The following is a 15,643-nucleotide window of genomic DNA, read 5'->3' on the forward strand; positions in this document are numbered from 1 at the left end:
GGAAATTACATTTGTTCATAAATCCCTTTCATTTTGATTCTCTCTTCCTAAATTTTCTTTATTGTAATGGCCAAGCTGTGTTCTAATAAATTCTGGTTTTACTAATTCAAAGCTCTTGTAGTGTTTTTGGTTCACCTAGGTGAAAGAAAAGCTGTGAGTAGATGTGGCTCAAATTAGGGGTTGACACAGGGCCCAATTAAAGTTCAGTGATCAGTCTGAGAAATTCTTTCAGGTACCAGTTGCAGATGTAGTCTAGGCTGACACTGATTTATTGAACTGTCTTGTCTTCGCTTGTGGTCACACCAGAAGCATCAGCAGCTAAATTAAAAAAAGAAAATTCCCAAAATTTCTAGAACAGTGACCACAGAAGTTCTAGCTGGTAGAATTAACACATCTTTGTGTATGACAGTTGACTGATAAACACTAAAAAAATCCAAATTTGGTTTGCCAGTAAGTTTTTTTCCTTGGGATATGTTTTTTGGGTTGTAGGGTTTTTTTTGTTTTGTTTTGGTTTGGTTTGGTTTTTTGTTTTTCTGGTTGGTTCTTCGGTTTGGTTTTGTTTGTTTGTTTGTTTTTTTTCCCTCTCCCTATTTCTGATGTTGATTAACACAAATCTGAGGCATCTAAACATATCTTTTATAAGATACAATGCTGGGCCTTTGTAAAGCACAACATTATTGAAAAGTTATTTATATTCTGAAGGTTTTGCAGGTCATGGTGGCTTGGAAAGCAAATTGAAGCTAAGAGGACAACACAATTACATCTGGGATAAAAAAACCTCTTCCATGTCCTTGGGATGATGGATTTCTTTATGGAATAGGTGGGGAAAAAACATGTTTAGTTCTAAGTACTACACAGAAATCAAAAAGTACAGGCTGATGTTGATAAATTAGATTTTCGGTTGCAAAGTGGAGCATTAATGGAATAGAGTGGATGAGAAACAGCCCCGTCAGTCTGCTCTCAGACAGCAGAAAGCTGGAGCCACAGTGATAAGAATTATTTTTGAAGAAATAGGATGGCACAGAGGAATTAGCGAGGACAAATGGGGAATTTAAGGAGTGGGATGTAAACATGTGGTTAAAACCAAGTGAACAACAACAAAACAGCCACGAGGGATAAGCTTAGAGTGCTTTGTACGTGGCAGCAGAGGGAGTGATAGGATGCCATGGATTAGTGAGGGCAGCAGAATCACCTATTGACTGCCTGGTGGGATGCAGGGGACAAAACAAAAAAGAGCTCAGGCTTAAAGGCTGAACATCCCTTGATCAGGGACAAATGGTGATTTTGGATACTTTCCATGCCTGTGCAATGAAGAGAAACTGTGATGACACTTGTCACTATTGAATTATCTGCTTGGTTTTCTTTCATTCTGCTGCAAATACCCCACTAAAGCCCAGGAACATTCATGCATCGTTGTGGTGGCTGGCAGCATGCTCTGGAGTTATTAAAGACAGGGATGTGAGCCAAATCAAAGAAACTTACTGCCTTGAAAGCTGGGTTTGTTCATAGGAAAACGTAAAAGAGGAAACTTTAAAATATTGGTGGTTAGGAAATTAACGACCGTGATGGGGAGTTTTTATTCTACTGCTGTGTATGTGTAATGGAAATACCAGCTGCCACTAGATTGGGATTTTTCTGTCTGGAAAGGTGTTCAAGGCCAGGTTGGAGGGGGTTTTGAGCAACCTGGGCTAGTGGGAATGTCCCTGCCCATGGCAGAGGGTAGACCAAAATGAGCTTTAAGGACCCTTCCAACCCAAACCATTTTGTGATTCTGTGATTATATCATCTCTAGCTCTGAAAGTAATCCCTTCATTTGGAGAAATATTGCTTAAAATTCTATGACCATTCTATGACCAAACATTTCTCTGTGTTTTATGGGTAGTTTTAAACAAACAGTGGATTGTACCAGGCAGTTCCAGTGCCTTTCCTGCTCCATGAATTGTGTTGCCATGGAGCATAAATCTCCCCATGTCACTGGCCTGTCTGACCCATTCCAGCACATTTATAATTAGTGGGAGCTCTTAAATCTATATGCTCCTTATCTTAATGGAAGGTAGTGCTGTAGATTGTGGGGTGTTCACTGCTGGAGTTCAAGGGGTCTGGAATTCAGCTGGATAAAAGCAATTTAGTTCCTGCTTGGAGCGTGTGAATTGACTTTTCTGGAAACCTGGTTGTTTTTTGGGACTGCGAAATGACCTTCAGGGTGTTTGTGTGGCTGTACAGGACGTTTTGAAATGAAGCCAGATCCCATCCTTTGCCTTTTTTTTTTGTTTTGTTTTGTTTTTTTGTTTTTTTTTTTTGTTTTTTTTTTTTTTTTTTTTTTGTTGACAGTGTCCTGCAGGAAGGAAGAGATGTGATTAGTGTAATCACCTCCATATCATGCACTGTATCTTCTAATGAAGTCCGTTCTGCTTGAAGTATTCCTTATCTTGGAGACAGTAAAGTTCTGAATTTAAAATGAGCAGGGATGAAAAATCCATCTCAGGTCCCTGTTCCTCATACATATTTTTTCCCTATTTAAAAATATTTTAAAAGCTGATAATTTCTATGAAAAACCAGTGAAATTTCAGCTTTCATTCACTTTTCCTTTACTGGGGAATCTGTTACAATAATTGGTTATATTTTGTTTTTATGGTATTTAAAATTCTCATAAATACAAATCTGTAAGTCTGTGATACCAAATTTAATATTGTTACCCCCCATGTAATACTTTGTTACATGTTCAAGTGTTTTTTAAGAGTTTAATGTTGAATTATCAGCCTTGCTCTCGCATAATTCTCCTTCTTTTCTGGATTGTCTTCAGTACTCTGCACACTCAGGAAAAATAAGAGAGAGGTCAGGTGTTAGAAGCCTTATCTCTCTCTTTCCATGACATTTTTCCAAAGTTGTGCATAAGTTTTGGGAAAAACTTTATTTTTTTTTTCTCCTTTGGAAGTTACATTCTTTAAAGATGGCATCTTTTACATTAGAAATTGTGCATGTGCCCTGATTGTCTGCATAGCTTCCTTTTGAATAAAGGGCTTTTCTGAATAGGAAACATTTATTATCTTTAATTCAATGAATTCAGTTGAGAATATAATGTGATGCAGTTCTTATACCGCATTGTATTTCAGGTTTTCCCAACTAACAGAACTACAGCAAATCCTGTGAATGCACAACTGGGGAAGATAAAACTTTTTGGATATTATCATGCATTGTGCCTTATTTAAAACATCCATCAGCATAAAAATAACATCAGGAAAGTTTTCAATAACAAGTGACCAAGCAGAATTAAGCAGTTTCAGTTCTTATTCTTGACATTTAGTTCTGTTGATGCAGATTTTTACTTTGTCCTTATTTTGGATTGGTGATAATTATGGAGTGGTACCTGTGCCTTGTCTCAGAATGAGGCCTATTCTGAACAGATTTTTCTAAGGATAGAGCAACTTTCTGTAAAATGTTTTAAGGAAGAGCAGATTTAATGAACACAGGGTTAGATGATAAATTTCTCTGAGAATTTTACGAGTTTCTCAGAGGTAGTTGATGAGCAGCTGGACAGATCAGATACAGGATGATGTGACAGCTGGAAGTTGGTGGGAATGTTCAGAGAGGTGGTTAATGACCCCAGATATTAATTGCTGAGGAAAATGTCAGCTGTGCCTCCAGTGGGCCTTGTTTGAAGCCAGTCCTGTTTAATGTGTTAATGATGGAGTTGGAAAATGGCACAGCTCCTTCTCCATAGTGTGGAGGCTTGTGGACTTTCCAAGGGCAAGGGGAGACTGTTCTCATCCAGTGAAATTGTGCAATCTTTGGGCTGGTTATGTCTGTAGTTCACATAAGCAAAGATTCTGTTCAGTGCAGGAAAACAGTGTTGCACCTGTAGGAACAACAGAAGAAAAAAAACCCTTAATTAAAATGATGAATAATTGGATAATTTAAAACTTAATGAAAGGGAAATGTGTGTAGAGATGCTGCTACAGCCTTGCCATTCTAGTGAAACCAGCAGGGAAACAGCCTCCTGAAAAAGCCAAGCACACTAAAAAAAGCTCAAAACCCCCTGAAGCTTTGACTCTCCATAGGAAAATCTGTCAATTGTTTCATTTGGAGGCTGCAGTGGTTGATCTGCCTGGAATAAAGAATTCTCTCTCAGAGAAGTGAAGAGCAGCTGCAGGGTAATACTGAGGTAAGGTTAATTGTAGTTTCCAAGGATGAGGAATTGTAAATGGGATTCTTTTGGTGAAAGGATGACCCCTACATGCAGGAACAGAAGCTTGCAAAGTCATGGTTAGGATTAAGTTCAAGAACTCTTTTTGAAGCACTGTTGGAACTTGAGATGCTAATTCTATTGTTGTAAGGGGAGCAAATGTGTTAATTTAAACCAAAGATTCTCAGTACTTCTCTGCCTTTGTAAAATGTGAGCTGGTGTTACCAATGCCAAGTTCATACAATGAAGAAAAGTAGGAAGTGAAATAGAAGAAGTGAAGAAATGTTTGTTTGGTTTTTTTTTTTCCTGCAAGGTTATGTTACCTTAAGTGAAAGCAGAAAAAAAAGTTTCCAAACTTACAGTTTTATTACTAAAAAGGAAGGTAACTTCTCTAAATTTAGCATATCTACAGTAATTTATGTGTCTTTTACAGATATTACTTTGCTGTATGTAGAAATTTGCATCATTTGGGGGGAAATGTGATGGATAGAGAGGAGAGTGCAGGATCTGCACCGAGGACCTGATTTAAAATGATTTGGTTTTCCTGGGCTTGCAGCATGACCTGACATGAACCAGCCTCTCAGCAGCACTGAGCTCAGGGGCTTTGATCACGTCCAGAGCTGTGAGAGAACTTTTATTAGGAGGTGTTGAGGAGCTGTGTGAATACAGAGCAATCTGGGGGAAAATCTGTGGTTGTACAGAACAGACAGGACAGCCTTTTGCTGGTGCCTGGCTGCCTTGTGGTACAGATTCCTTAAAATCTTCTATTTCACTGAGCTTTTAGGGAAACTCCCCTACCTTGACAGTAAAAGTTGCTCAGTGGAAAAAAACCATGCTTGTATAAATAATGCAAGATGAATTATTTGAATATAGGAATTTTATGTATGGCTGCTCAAAGCAGCTTTCAAGCACTTTGATTGCTTACTCTTATTGGAGTAGATTACTTTTCGTGTGGTTCTACTTGGAATATTTATTAAAGCAAAGAAATGCCAAGAATCCTATTTTTCATCCTTCCTAGGAATAGCACTCCCTAAATCACCAGGCTTCTGATGGAGAACCAACCATTAGAAATTTAGGTGTTTTAAGGATTTGATATTGGATATAACATCCCCCTGGAGTGAAGATCTTCTAAATAATAAACTTCACCTGAGTGCTGAATGATGGGAGAGCCCAAATAGACACTCAGACTCAGCTGTAGGTGTGTGAGCCCTTAAAGTAGAATTATTTTCCTAGGACAAAGAGTAGATAAAAGCTGCTTGGACACTGCATGCAGTTAAGGTTTGCACAGAATTTTGAGGTCCATTCTCACTTTCTGGCCAAAGCAGAGGCAGCAGAGGGTCAGGCAGGTGGGTGGGGATGGGACATGTTTGTTACTCCTTACACTGGTGTTTGCACCTTCCCTGGGAGATTTTCAGGGCCTCCTTGATTTCTGAAGGCCTCACACCTGATGCAGGTCTGTTGTCTCCAAGACTGAGTTGGTTAATGGGACTGAAAAATGCCAATCCCTCCATCATTGCCTTTTTTAGCCAGTTCTTGGGTTGGGGCTCTGCATGGTCTCTGTCCCACTGGCTCTGTTACTACAGTAATCCTCGCCTTGAAAAGTGTAGGGGGATAGAACATAAGTAAATAAAGGTAGTGTAGAAAGTAATCTTAACCCTAAAGAGTTGCAGCTGAGCCAATTATTAAGGATTAGGAGCAGGCCTGATGTTAACAGGCCACAGCTGTAACCAGCAAGAAGAGTGTTATAAAAGAGTGGATTGGTTGGCTGAGGGGATCTGGAGTCAGTTGGCTGCTGTGAGGACAAGAGTCAGTGCCTGGAGGAGCTGCCTACAAGAAACATCAAGGAGGTACAAAACTCCAGCAGTGCGGAACCCTTGCAGTATAATGGCAACAAATGGTGACCCCGATGTGACTGGGGTAAAGGACTAAAATACTAAACTGTATGACCCTGTGGATTTGGGACCAAGGTATATAACCCCGTGGATTTGGGGAAACAGGACTTGAATACTAAACTATTGGAAAAATATATCAATTATAGCTATTAATGTTTTTTAGCTATGAGTATAAAAGATCTTGAAGATAAGTACTTTGTAAACTGAGGAAGCTGCAAAACTGAACTAACATTTAGAAATATATATACATGTACTATAATATGTTGTCTGAACATCTGTATAACTATTAGTTCTGAATGAAATATATTAAAGTGCCACAATGTTAATTTATTTGAACATGTCCTTCTAGAAATGCTGCAATATTGTAATTAAAAGGAAAAGTGAGAATGGTAGGGGGATAGAACATAAGTAAATAAAGGCAGTGTAGAAGGTAATCTTACCCCATTAAGGAGTTGCAGCTGAGCCAATTATTAAGGATCAGGAGCAGGCCTGATGTTAACAGACCACACCTGTAGCCAATCAGAAGAGTGTTATAAAAGAGTGGGTTGGTTGGTTGAGGGGATCTGGAGTAATTTGGCTGCTGTGAGGATAAGGGAGAGTCAGTGCCTGGAGGAGCTGCCTACAAGAAACATCAAGGAGGTACAAAACTCCAGCAATATGGAACCCTTGCAATGTAATGACAATAGAACTTTTGCTCTATAATAACAGCAGGTAAAGCCCTTTTCCCTCCTTCCTTGGTGGATTATTGCTTAGAAATCTGAGTTTGCATCATGGGCTGCTTCCATTTAAGAATGTGGTGTTGTTGAGGCCAAAGCAGAATCTCGCCCTGCTGTGGAGGGTTAGCAGAAGGGGAGAGGGCTGTGAATCCAAAGGGAAGCTGAGAGCCCAGAAAAGCTCCAATTAAAAAAATTCTGTGTGGTTAGGCTTGGGAGTGGGGCCTAAAGGTTTAGTTTGGCTTGTTTCTTCCCCACCTAAGTTGTGAAAGAAGAGAGGAGTCACATTCTTTAAACAAAATAAATGAGTATGTGAAGAAGTTGTTGTTCAAGTGTGGAGACAGACGCTCCTTATACTCCTCCAAACCGTCCTGCTCTGTTTATTAGTTTTTTCCTTTCTCCATTTTTTTAAGCAAGGTGATAGGAAGTTCCCACTTGAGCTCTGATTGTTTCAGCCAGATCTGCTGGAGGCTGTGCTGGGCTGTCATTGACTAATGATAAGACCTTTTTATCTGCTGAAAGGCATGTTCTCCATTCACTTTCCCACTGCACTTTTACTCCTCATAGTAAGTCTCTGTCCTCTTAGCATTTCTGCTTTATTTCCTTTCCTTGTAATTGTTATGTGCTGCTGCTTTTTGTCCTTCTGTCTCTATTTGTATTCTTGTCTGAATGGAGGCAGAGAATGAGCAAATGGATTGGGAATTGTGCTGGAAGCCAGGCTCCCTTGAGGATCAGAGCTCTTGCAGCTTCACTTTCTGCTGCTCAGGTCAGAGCAGAGGTGCAGCTGCATTGCTCAGCACTGCAGATAAATGTCAGGGAACAGGATCTTGGCTATGGATATGTAGGTTTATGTATATAAATATATCAGTGCAGCTCTCTGCCAGCCAGGTCAGCCAGGGCTGGGCTCTCCAGGGCTGTGTGTGTTTGTAGGATTTCTGATTTCTGGGCTGGTTTGTCCTGTGCTTCTGCCTGCCCTGTGCCTGAGCTAATCCAGAGCCAGCTCGTGCATCTCTAAACACTGTTATTCTCTGTAGGCAGACTCAAGGGTATAACCATTCATGTGTTTAGATTTCCACCTCCCAGTGAAGCAAATGTCTGTGAAATCAGTCAGTTGGGTTTTTTTTGTTTTTTTTTTTTTTTTTTTTTTTTTTTTTTTTCTCTCTGTCTGTCTCAAGGGCTTGTGTATCCTGCTGGAAGGAATTCCATATTCCTGGCAGAAGTCTGTCTCTGTGCAGAGAGGTGTTTGTTTTGACGTGGCTCTCAATCTTCAGATGAGAACCAAGGAAGTGCAGGCTGTGTTTTTAACTCATCTTAAACCAGTTTGTGTCTGGAGAGGCTGCCCTGCCCTCCCCCTGTGCTGCTCTTCTCAGGGCTTTGGTTGTTCCCTGTGCTGCTGTGAGCATGGCAGGGTGAATTATTGTCCAGGCAGGTTCTGCTCCTGGTGGAATTCACCAAGGGAGGAGGTTGGGAACCCGCAGGAGGAGCTGAGCTGGGGGATCAGATGGGTTTAAAGCATTTGTGGAATTGCCCCATTGATCTGGACATGGGGATTGCAATCCGGAGTGGTGACTGATGGAGAGTCAGATGTAATGCAGATTTTCTTCACTCCTCCATGTAAATGCCTTAAGCATTAGGTTTTAAATATTGAGTATTATTATTGAGTAAAAAATTAGTCTTTTAACTTTACTATTTGGACAGATTATTATTATTTTGCTAAATTATTTCTGTTTAGCCTTTTGACTCCTCTCACCTTACTGCTTCTCAACCTTGCTGGACATCTTTCTTCCACTAATAAATATGATTTTTTGCCTTGCAGTAGCAAGTAGTGTGTTGGAAGTACAGACTTGATCTGCCAGCATTGCCAATTTACTCCTGCCAGCTGATTAATCCTACAGCTTTGCTATGAGTCAGGTGGAAAGGGTTTTTACTTTATTCTGGATGAAATGTTTACCATCTGTCTTTCGTGTCTGCATTGCAGATGTGAGCTGGACTAACAGCTGGAGGTCTGCTCAAGACTGGCAATGTTTATATTTCTAAAAAAATTATCACTTTGCTTCAGCAAACGTTGCTTTTGCCGATGTAGATTTTAAATATTTTTACTCTCCAGTTGGAGTTGCAGCACAGAAATGAGCTGCAGTCACTCGTGAGCAGCTTTGACCCTCAGAAATCTCTGTGTGAGTCACAGGGAGAGTGGCTCTGTTGTGGAGGAAAACCAGGGAGTTGTAGTGTGACAGACAAACAATTCCGCATGCTGAACATTTTGGGTTCGTAGGATGTTCCAAAAAGTAAAATTATGCTGTGTGAAGAGGCTGGTGGCAAGGGTGGTGTGGGGTTACAATTCTGGGGACTGTTATATAATGGAGAATTCTGCTGCTGGGTCTTGTATTTGCGGGGTTCCCAGATAAGGGCAGGAATGGTGAATCTGACTGTGTGTTCTTAGAAGGGTAATTTATTATTTTATGATACTATATTATATAAAAGAATGCTATACTAAACTATACTAAAGAATACAGAAAGGATACTTACAGAAGGCTAAAAAGATAATAATGAAAATTCGTGACTCCTTCCAGAGTCCTGATGCAGCTTGGCCCTGATTGGTCATTAAATCAAAACAATTCACATGAAACCAATGAAAGTCAGCTGTGGGTAAACAATCTCCAAACACATTCCACATGTGAGCACAACACAGGAGAAGCAAATGAGATAAGAACTGTTTTCATTTTTTCTCTGAGGCTTTTCAGCTTCCCAGGAGAAAAATCCTGGGCAAAGGGATTTTTCCAGAAAATGTGATGGTGACAGATGTGGATTTTGGCTCTGCTTGTTCCACTTGTCCAAGTAAATACTTGTTAGTATTTGCTGAAGTAAATACTGATTTTCTTTACAGATAGGCTTTGGAGACAGACTGGCTAAACAAATGCTCACACTGAACATTACTGAGCTGGATAGCGACATTTCTGTGCTGCTGTATTTAGGAAAAGCTAAAAGCTTAGAACAAGAGAGACATTTTGGCACATGCTCAAGGAAGAAGAAACACAGGCAAAAGAATTCCTAAAATATATTCTTGAAGGAAGTCTGGAGCTAGTTTCAGGATTTGGACTGCAATGTCTGTATACTTCTATGGCAGTAGTATTACAGCACTATTAAATTATATTTCCTTTCAGTGGAGTACTTAAAGCTACTTCTGGGGAATATTTGGTCAAATAGTCATAAAATACTCTGAGCATCCTGTCCTTTATCCAACTGAGCAGTCCCTGTTTGCCTGTTTGGTTCAGGAAGTTCAGTGCAGAAATTGCAAGGAAGAAACACTCCATCTATTCTTACATAAACACTTGGGCAGGTAACTTCTCTTTAGTCTTGTCATTTAAAATTGCTGTTGTGACAGCAACTGAAGGATTGTTGAGAAAAATACATTAATTTTACTTTTTTCTTATTTGCTGTTGTGGTGTAGGTTTGACTGCAAATGAAAAACTGCCACAGGTTTTTAATAAGATTTTTTCCTTGCGTGTTCCCTTTTTATATTTGAAAGCCGGTGTGGTCAATTTAGTGTTCACTAATTGTTAGTCTATTTTTTGTTGAGAGGTAGGATTAGGAAAAATAAAGTAGGTTTAACATTTTAAAAGGGTATAAAGAAAAACTTATTATTAATAAGTAAAAGAAAAAGTAATAAAAATTAGAATAGAATCACCCTTTTATTTTGAGTTCTGAGGGATATTTGTTTTATTTTTTAGTAAAGGTTATATTCTGGCCATATTCTGGCTGTAACAAGTGATCACCCAGGTTATTTTTAGTATCACCTGCATGACTGCCATCCACTGAAGTGAATTTGCTTTTGTAGGCTCTGGACTATGGCACAGCTTTGAATTTGTTTTTGAATTATGACAAGTTTGAGTGCTCCTGTTAATAGTTGGTGAGGAGAAGTGTGCTTAGTGAAAAGACTGTGACACATTTGAAAATATCCTAACTCATAATTAATCAATTAGAATAATTGTCTACTTCAAGTTTATTTTTTTAATTCCAGGGACCAACTGGAGTGGCAACCAACTTTATATAAAAAAGAAACAGGCTCTGAAAGATAATTGAATATTATCTGTTGGAAAAATGATAGCTCCCCCATCACCCATGTTTACAGCAACTAGAAACTGTCTCACAATTTGCTTTAATCACGCCTGGGTGTTTTCAGCACCGTAAAACATGAAACCTAATGGGTTTCTGTGGAAGACTGGAAACTGAATAATAGTGATTTTAGCACTCACTAGATATTATCTGATAATTCTGTTACCAAATGTTTGCAAGTGAGAGGAGGCTAATGACGGTTTTATATGTGATTTATAAATATATTGATCAGGGAGTTCAGATATGCCTCTCTTTTTGAGCAAGTATTTAAACCCAGTGAGAATCTTCTGCAGAGACTCACCAGCCTGTTTATATTGATTGATAGTGATTCCTCCAGACACTCTCCTGAGTAGAGCAGTAGAATTTATTTTGTATATACTGGATAATGTTGCTAAATCCTGAGTAAGTGCCTTGCTGAATTCATGAAGTGGATTGTGATTCAAGGAGCAATAGATGAGTTTCTTTTGATTTTGTTCCCTTTATTATGATGGTGATTAATTCATTTATTTATTTTTAAGTTTTAGTACTGAAATTAGCTTATTGATTAAAAATGCTAAGATAAAATGCCAAAGTTGCCAAGTTAAAAGTACTAAAATTGCTTTCTGAAGAAAACAATTTAAGACTTTGGGGATATTGTATGCAGAGGGGCCTGACTTGAATCTCACATGATATCCAGTATGATATTACTGGTTGGTCTTTACCTGTTAAGAGTTCTCATGGTTTACAGGACTTCTAATTTTTCATTTTAATTTTGAAATAAATATTTAAATCGGAATTATTTGAAGTGAGCATTTTTTTTCATTTGATTTTTCTGTCTTCTTGGGTTTGGTGGACAGGTTAATTTACATGTGGCTTTGCTTGTCACCAAATACTTAAATCACTTTGCAGCTCAGTGAGGTGCACTGGATGTCTCTTACAGCCTGACAGCTGGACTTCTCTGTGTCTGGAATTTCCAAAATGAATTCAACTGTTAAGAAAATTACATGAAAACCTGAAATGGTGAATAAAATGACAGCAATTTGCTGTTGTCTTCATTTTGGGCTTTGTTTTTGCTTTTAAGCCTAAGGTGGTCTGGAGAATCTGTTTTGTCTTTAAATGAGTACTCCTCTTCTTGATGAAGAATTAAGAAATGCTGAATACTGTGGGGGAAATTTGATTCAAAAATCTGAACACAGTTGTTGAATTTGTTTTATTCCACTTCTGACTCTTCCAGTTCCTTGCCTATCATGCTGGGTGGTGCAGGGGAATATGGGGGTTGTAGTAAGTTCATGAAACTTCCTCACTCTTTTCCCCTGCTCCATTTTGGGGTCTCTTTGTGGGATAAAGTCCTTCAGGATAAACCTGCTCCTGCCTGTGCCCTCCATGGGATGTGGTCCCTTCAGGACATTCCCATCTGCTGTGGTTCTGGAGATACAGGAATAATTTGGAATATAAACATCTAATAACACCCATAGGATATGGCAGAGGTGCTCCTGGGAGTTCTTGGGAGCACAGGAACACCAGCAATGCTATGGAGAAGTATTTAATATGTGGCTATATATAATTATTCTTTAAATAAATGCTCTGCAGTGTGTGGATGTTGAAGTAATAATTCTCATGCTGTGTAATTTTATCTGTTCCAGGGAGTATGACTTCTGCAACATCACCTATCATTCTGAAATGGGACCCCAAAAGTTTGGAAATCAGGACTCTCACGGTAGAGAGGCTATTGGAGCCACTTGTTACCCAGGCAAGTGTCTTTGGTTTGTTTTGTTTCTTCCTTCAGCCTGATGCTGTATTTACTCTCTTTACATAATTATCTTAATAGTATTTGATAATAAAAACATGAGTGGTTTTTGTTCGTGATCTCTGTTGGAAAGCTTTGCTCAAACATGTTTAGAGGCTCTTGTTCTAAATAATTTATAGTCTCAAAATGTGAGCAGGAATACAGTAGCAACAACTATTTGCTTATGTCTGTCTTATAAAGCAATTTAGAAATTTAACAAACAGTCAGTCTGAGATAGGGGTCTGACTGAGACATGCTTCTGGCTTGTTATTTCACCATGAAAGACAGCCTCAAAATGAAAACAAACCAAAACCAACCATCCAAATTACAGAAACTATTAAAACTGGTTTTTATGGAGTGTTTGTAGAGGCCTGGTGCCTTTTCGTTTCTGAGTTGCTGTTAATAAGGGAAAGCTGCTTCTTTAATTCCCCCCAAATGATGTCTCTCTATGGTTTCTCTGCTCTTTCAGTGAGTCACTTTCCACTTTCCAAAGCTGGTTGTTTTTCTTTGTTTTTGAAAAAAAAAATTGTTACTTCTCTACAAATTATTCTGGACATGAAAGTCTCTAACTCTAATGACTTTACAGATTCAAGGCCGAGAGTTTGTTCTTTCGTTCCACATGGTGATAACATGGTATTTAACTTCCATTATAAACCCTGATAATTTTGTTCTTGGTATGAAAGACTGACTAAAATTCTGAATTCACTGTGAAACCATGTGAAAATGAGGCAGCCAGTTCTTTGTTATTCTGGTACTGATCAGCATCAGCAAGTGAAGCTGCTCTGCACCAAACCCTGTTGTGAAACCCAAGTTATTGTGTCCTCTGTGAGGAATTTCCTGTTCTCCTTTTGCTTTATTTTCCCCTGCTTTACCCAGAGAAGAGAAAACATCAGCCCAGGAGTTCCATTGTAGATTCACATTTTCACCAGTGGCTGGGTTAGCTTTGGGCTCAGCTACACCTCTGTTTGATAGCACGCTTGAGCAAATGCAAATCAAGAAATTACAAGGCTGAGCTACAGGACTTGGATTTCTTCAATGATAAAAACTCATGTTCCCAAGATTGTATTTTGATGAGCAACAATGTGTTTCTATTTTAGCAGTGTGTCAAGGAGACTAGGGAAAATAAAATGCTGTCAAGAGAGGGTAGACAAATGTTAGGCTATTGTTTTATTCAACTTATATGAATATTTCCATTCTGATTTCTTCTTTATATAGGCTTCTAGATGAAATGAATAAATAAAATAAAAACCTCCTTTTTGAACATGTGATTTGATTTCTTGTATTAGGGAAATAAGTAGATTTGCTTTTTTCCCTCTACTTTGATTCCAGTGGAGTATGTTTGGCTAAAACCTGTTTTATATGAGCCACACAAATGTAATCACGAAAGCTCCAAGTGATGAAAAATGTGTTACCTTCAGATTGCCTTTATCTGTTGCATTTCTAGCTGAGGCTTGTTCAGCTGCTCTTTCTGTTTTTCCTCAGATAAGTTAAGGATCATCCCAGTTTTAAAGGTGCTTTTTTTTTCTTTTTTTTTTTCCTTTGCCTGAAATAGCATTTGCAGTCTGCTCAGGTCATGAATAATCTCTGGTTTGCCTGTGCCGTGGCAGCCTCCACAAGATGGCACGTGCAAAAAGATTGGGATCTCCTTAAAAAGTTTCAAAGCAATTTCCTTCCTGAGAGAGAGAGAACATCTAATTTGCAACTTTATCTTGGCAAATAAATAAATAGATAAATGTATAGGTATTTAATCTCATTCAGTTTGAGCTCTGAAGAACACTTGTGGATTCAAATGAGCTGCTTAACAAGGAGGTCTTGGAGGTGGGAAGTTCTTCCATAAGTCATTGAAACATATCACTGGATAGAAGAGGGAGGTTTGACGGCCACAAAATGCAGCAGAATTTTCACAAAAGTTCCTGGGCAGCCTTTGGAGGCAGTCCTACTTCCATGGAATAATTCAGTTTGGAAAAGCCCTCCAAGATCATCGAGTCCAACCTGTGCCCTGTCCCCAGCTTGTCCCCAGCCCAGAGCACTGAGTGTCACATCCAGCCATTCCTTGGACGCCTCCAGGGATGAGGACTCCAGACCTCCCTGGGCAGTTCCAATCTGAATTATTCCTCACCCTTTCAGTGAGGAAACTCCTCCTGATTTCCCACCTGGCCACACCTCCAGGCCATGTCCTCTCATTCTTTTGCTGCTTGTCTGGAGGAAGAGGCCAATCCCCGCCTTGGCACAGCCTCCTTTCAGGGAGGTGTAGAGGAATTTTGAACAGCAGTTTGGAGCAGATTAAATCTTGGGCCCCCCTACAGCCAAAATTTTTCTGATCCTGTGATTTCCAGCACCAGCAGGACAAATTCATGTTTCGTTTTGGCATTTGCATTTGAATAATCAGAGTACCTTCTTGTTCTCCGTGCTGTGTATGATTTTGGACAATGCTAGAAAAACTGGAAACTGTTGTACACAAGTTTTAGGGCTCCAAAAGTGCTAATTTAGTCCTTTGTATCTGTGAACTTAGACCCTGAACTCAGTGTGTGTGTAGGCACATGACTGAGAGATTTGCAGATCATGCACATCCACTGGTCTCTGTCAACATTATATTTTCTGAAAAATCCTCTTTGCCCAGGATTTTCTCCTGGGAAGCTGAGAGGAATGAAAACAATTATTTGATTGCTGCTCCTGTGTTTGCTGCTTTGGAATGTGGCTTGGACTTTGCTTACCAACGGGTGAATGTTTGGTTCCATGTGAATTGTTTTTTCTTAATGGCCAATCAGAGCCAGCTGTGTCAGACTCTGAGTCAGTCATGGGTTTTTATTCTTCATTCTTGTGAAGCCTTCTGATGTCTCCTTTCTCTTCCTTTTAGTATAGTTTAGAATAGCATTCTTTGATATAATATTGATATAATATTGATATAATATTGATATAATATTGATATAATATTGATATAATAGTATAATAAATCAGCCTTCTGAGAACATGGAGT

The 15,643-nt window shown here is 39.1% G+C and overlaps 1 protein-coding gene across 2 annotated transcripts in view; it reads left to right on the forward strand.

The window, feature by feature from the left end:
* The window catches only part of CTNNA2 (catenin alpha 2), a 478,676-nt gene that overhangs the window by 46,276 nt on the left and 416,757 nt on the right, over positions 1 to 15,643 (forward strand). For both annotated transcript variants that reach the window (XM_058024127.1, XM_058024126.1), the window contains exon 2: positions 12,524 to 12,630. In XM_058024127.1, coding sequence (XP_057880110.1) covers positions 12,529 to 12,630 — 102 coding nt within the window. In that variant the 5' untranslated portion in view covers positions 12,524 to 12,528. The remainder of the gene's footprint in view (positions 1 to 12,523; positions 12,631 to 15,643) is intronic.

The sequence above is a fragment of the Melospiza georgiana genome, chromosome 5 (assembly GCF_028018845.1).
Source record: "Melospiza georgiana isolate bMelGeo1 chromosome 5, bMelGeo1.pri, whole genome shotgun sequence".
Lineage (NCBI taxonomy): Eukaryota > Metazoa > Chordata > Aves > Passeriformes > Passerellidae > Melospiza > Melospiza georgiana.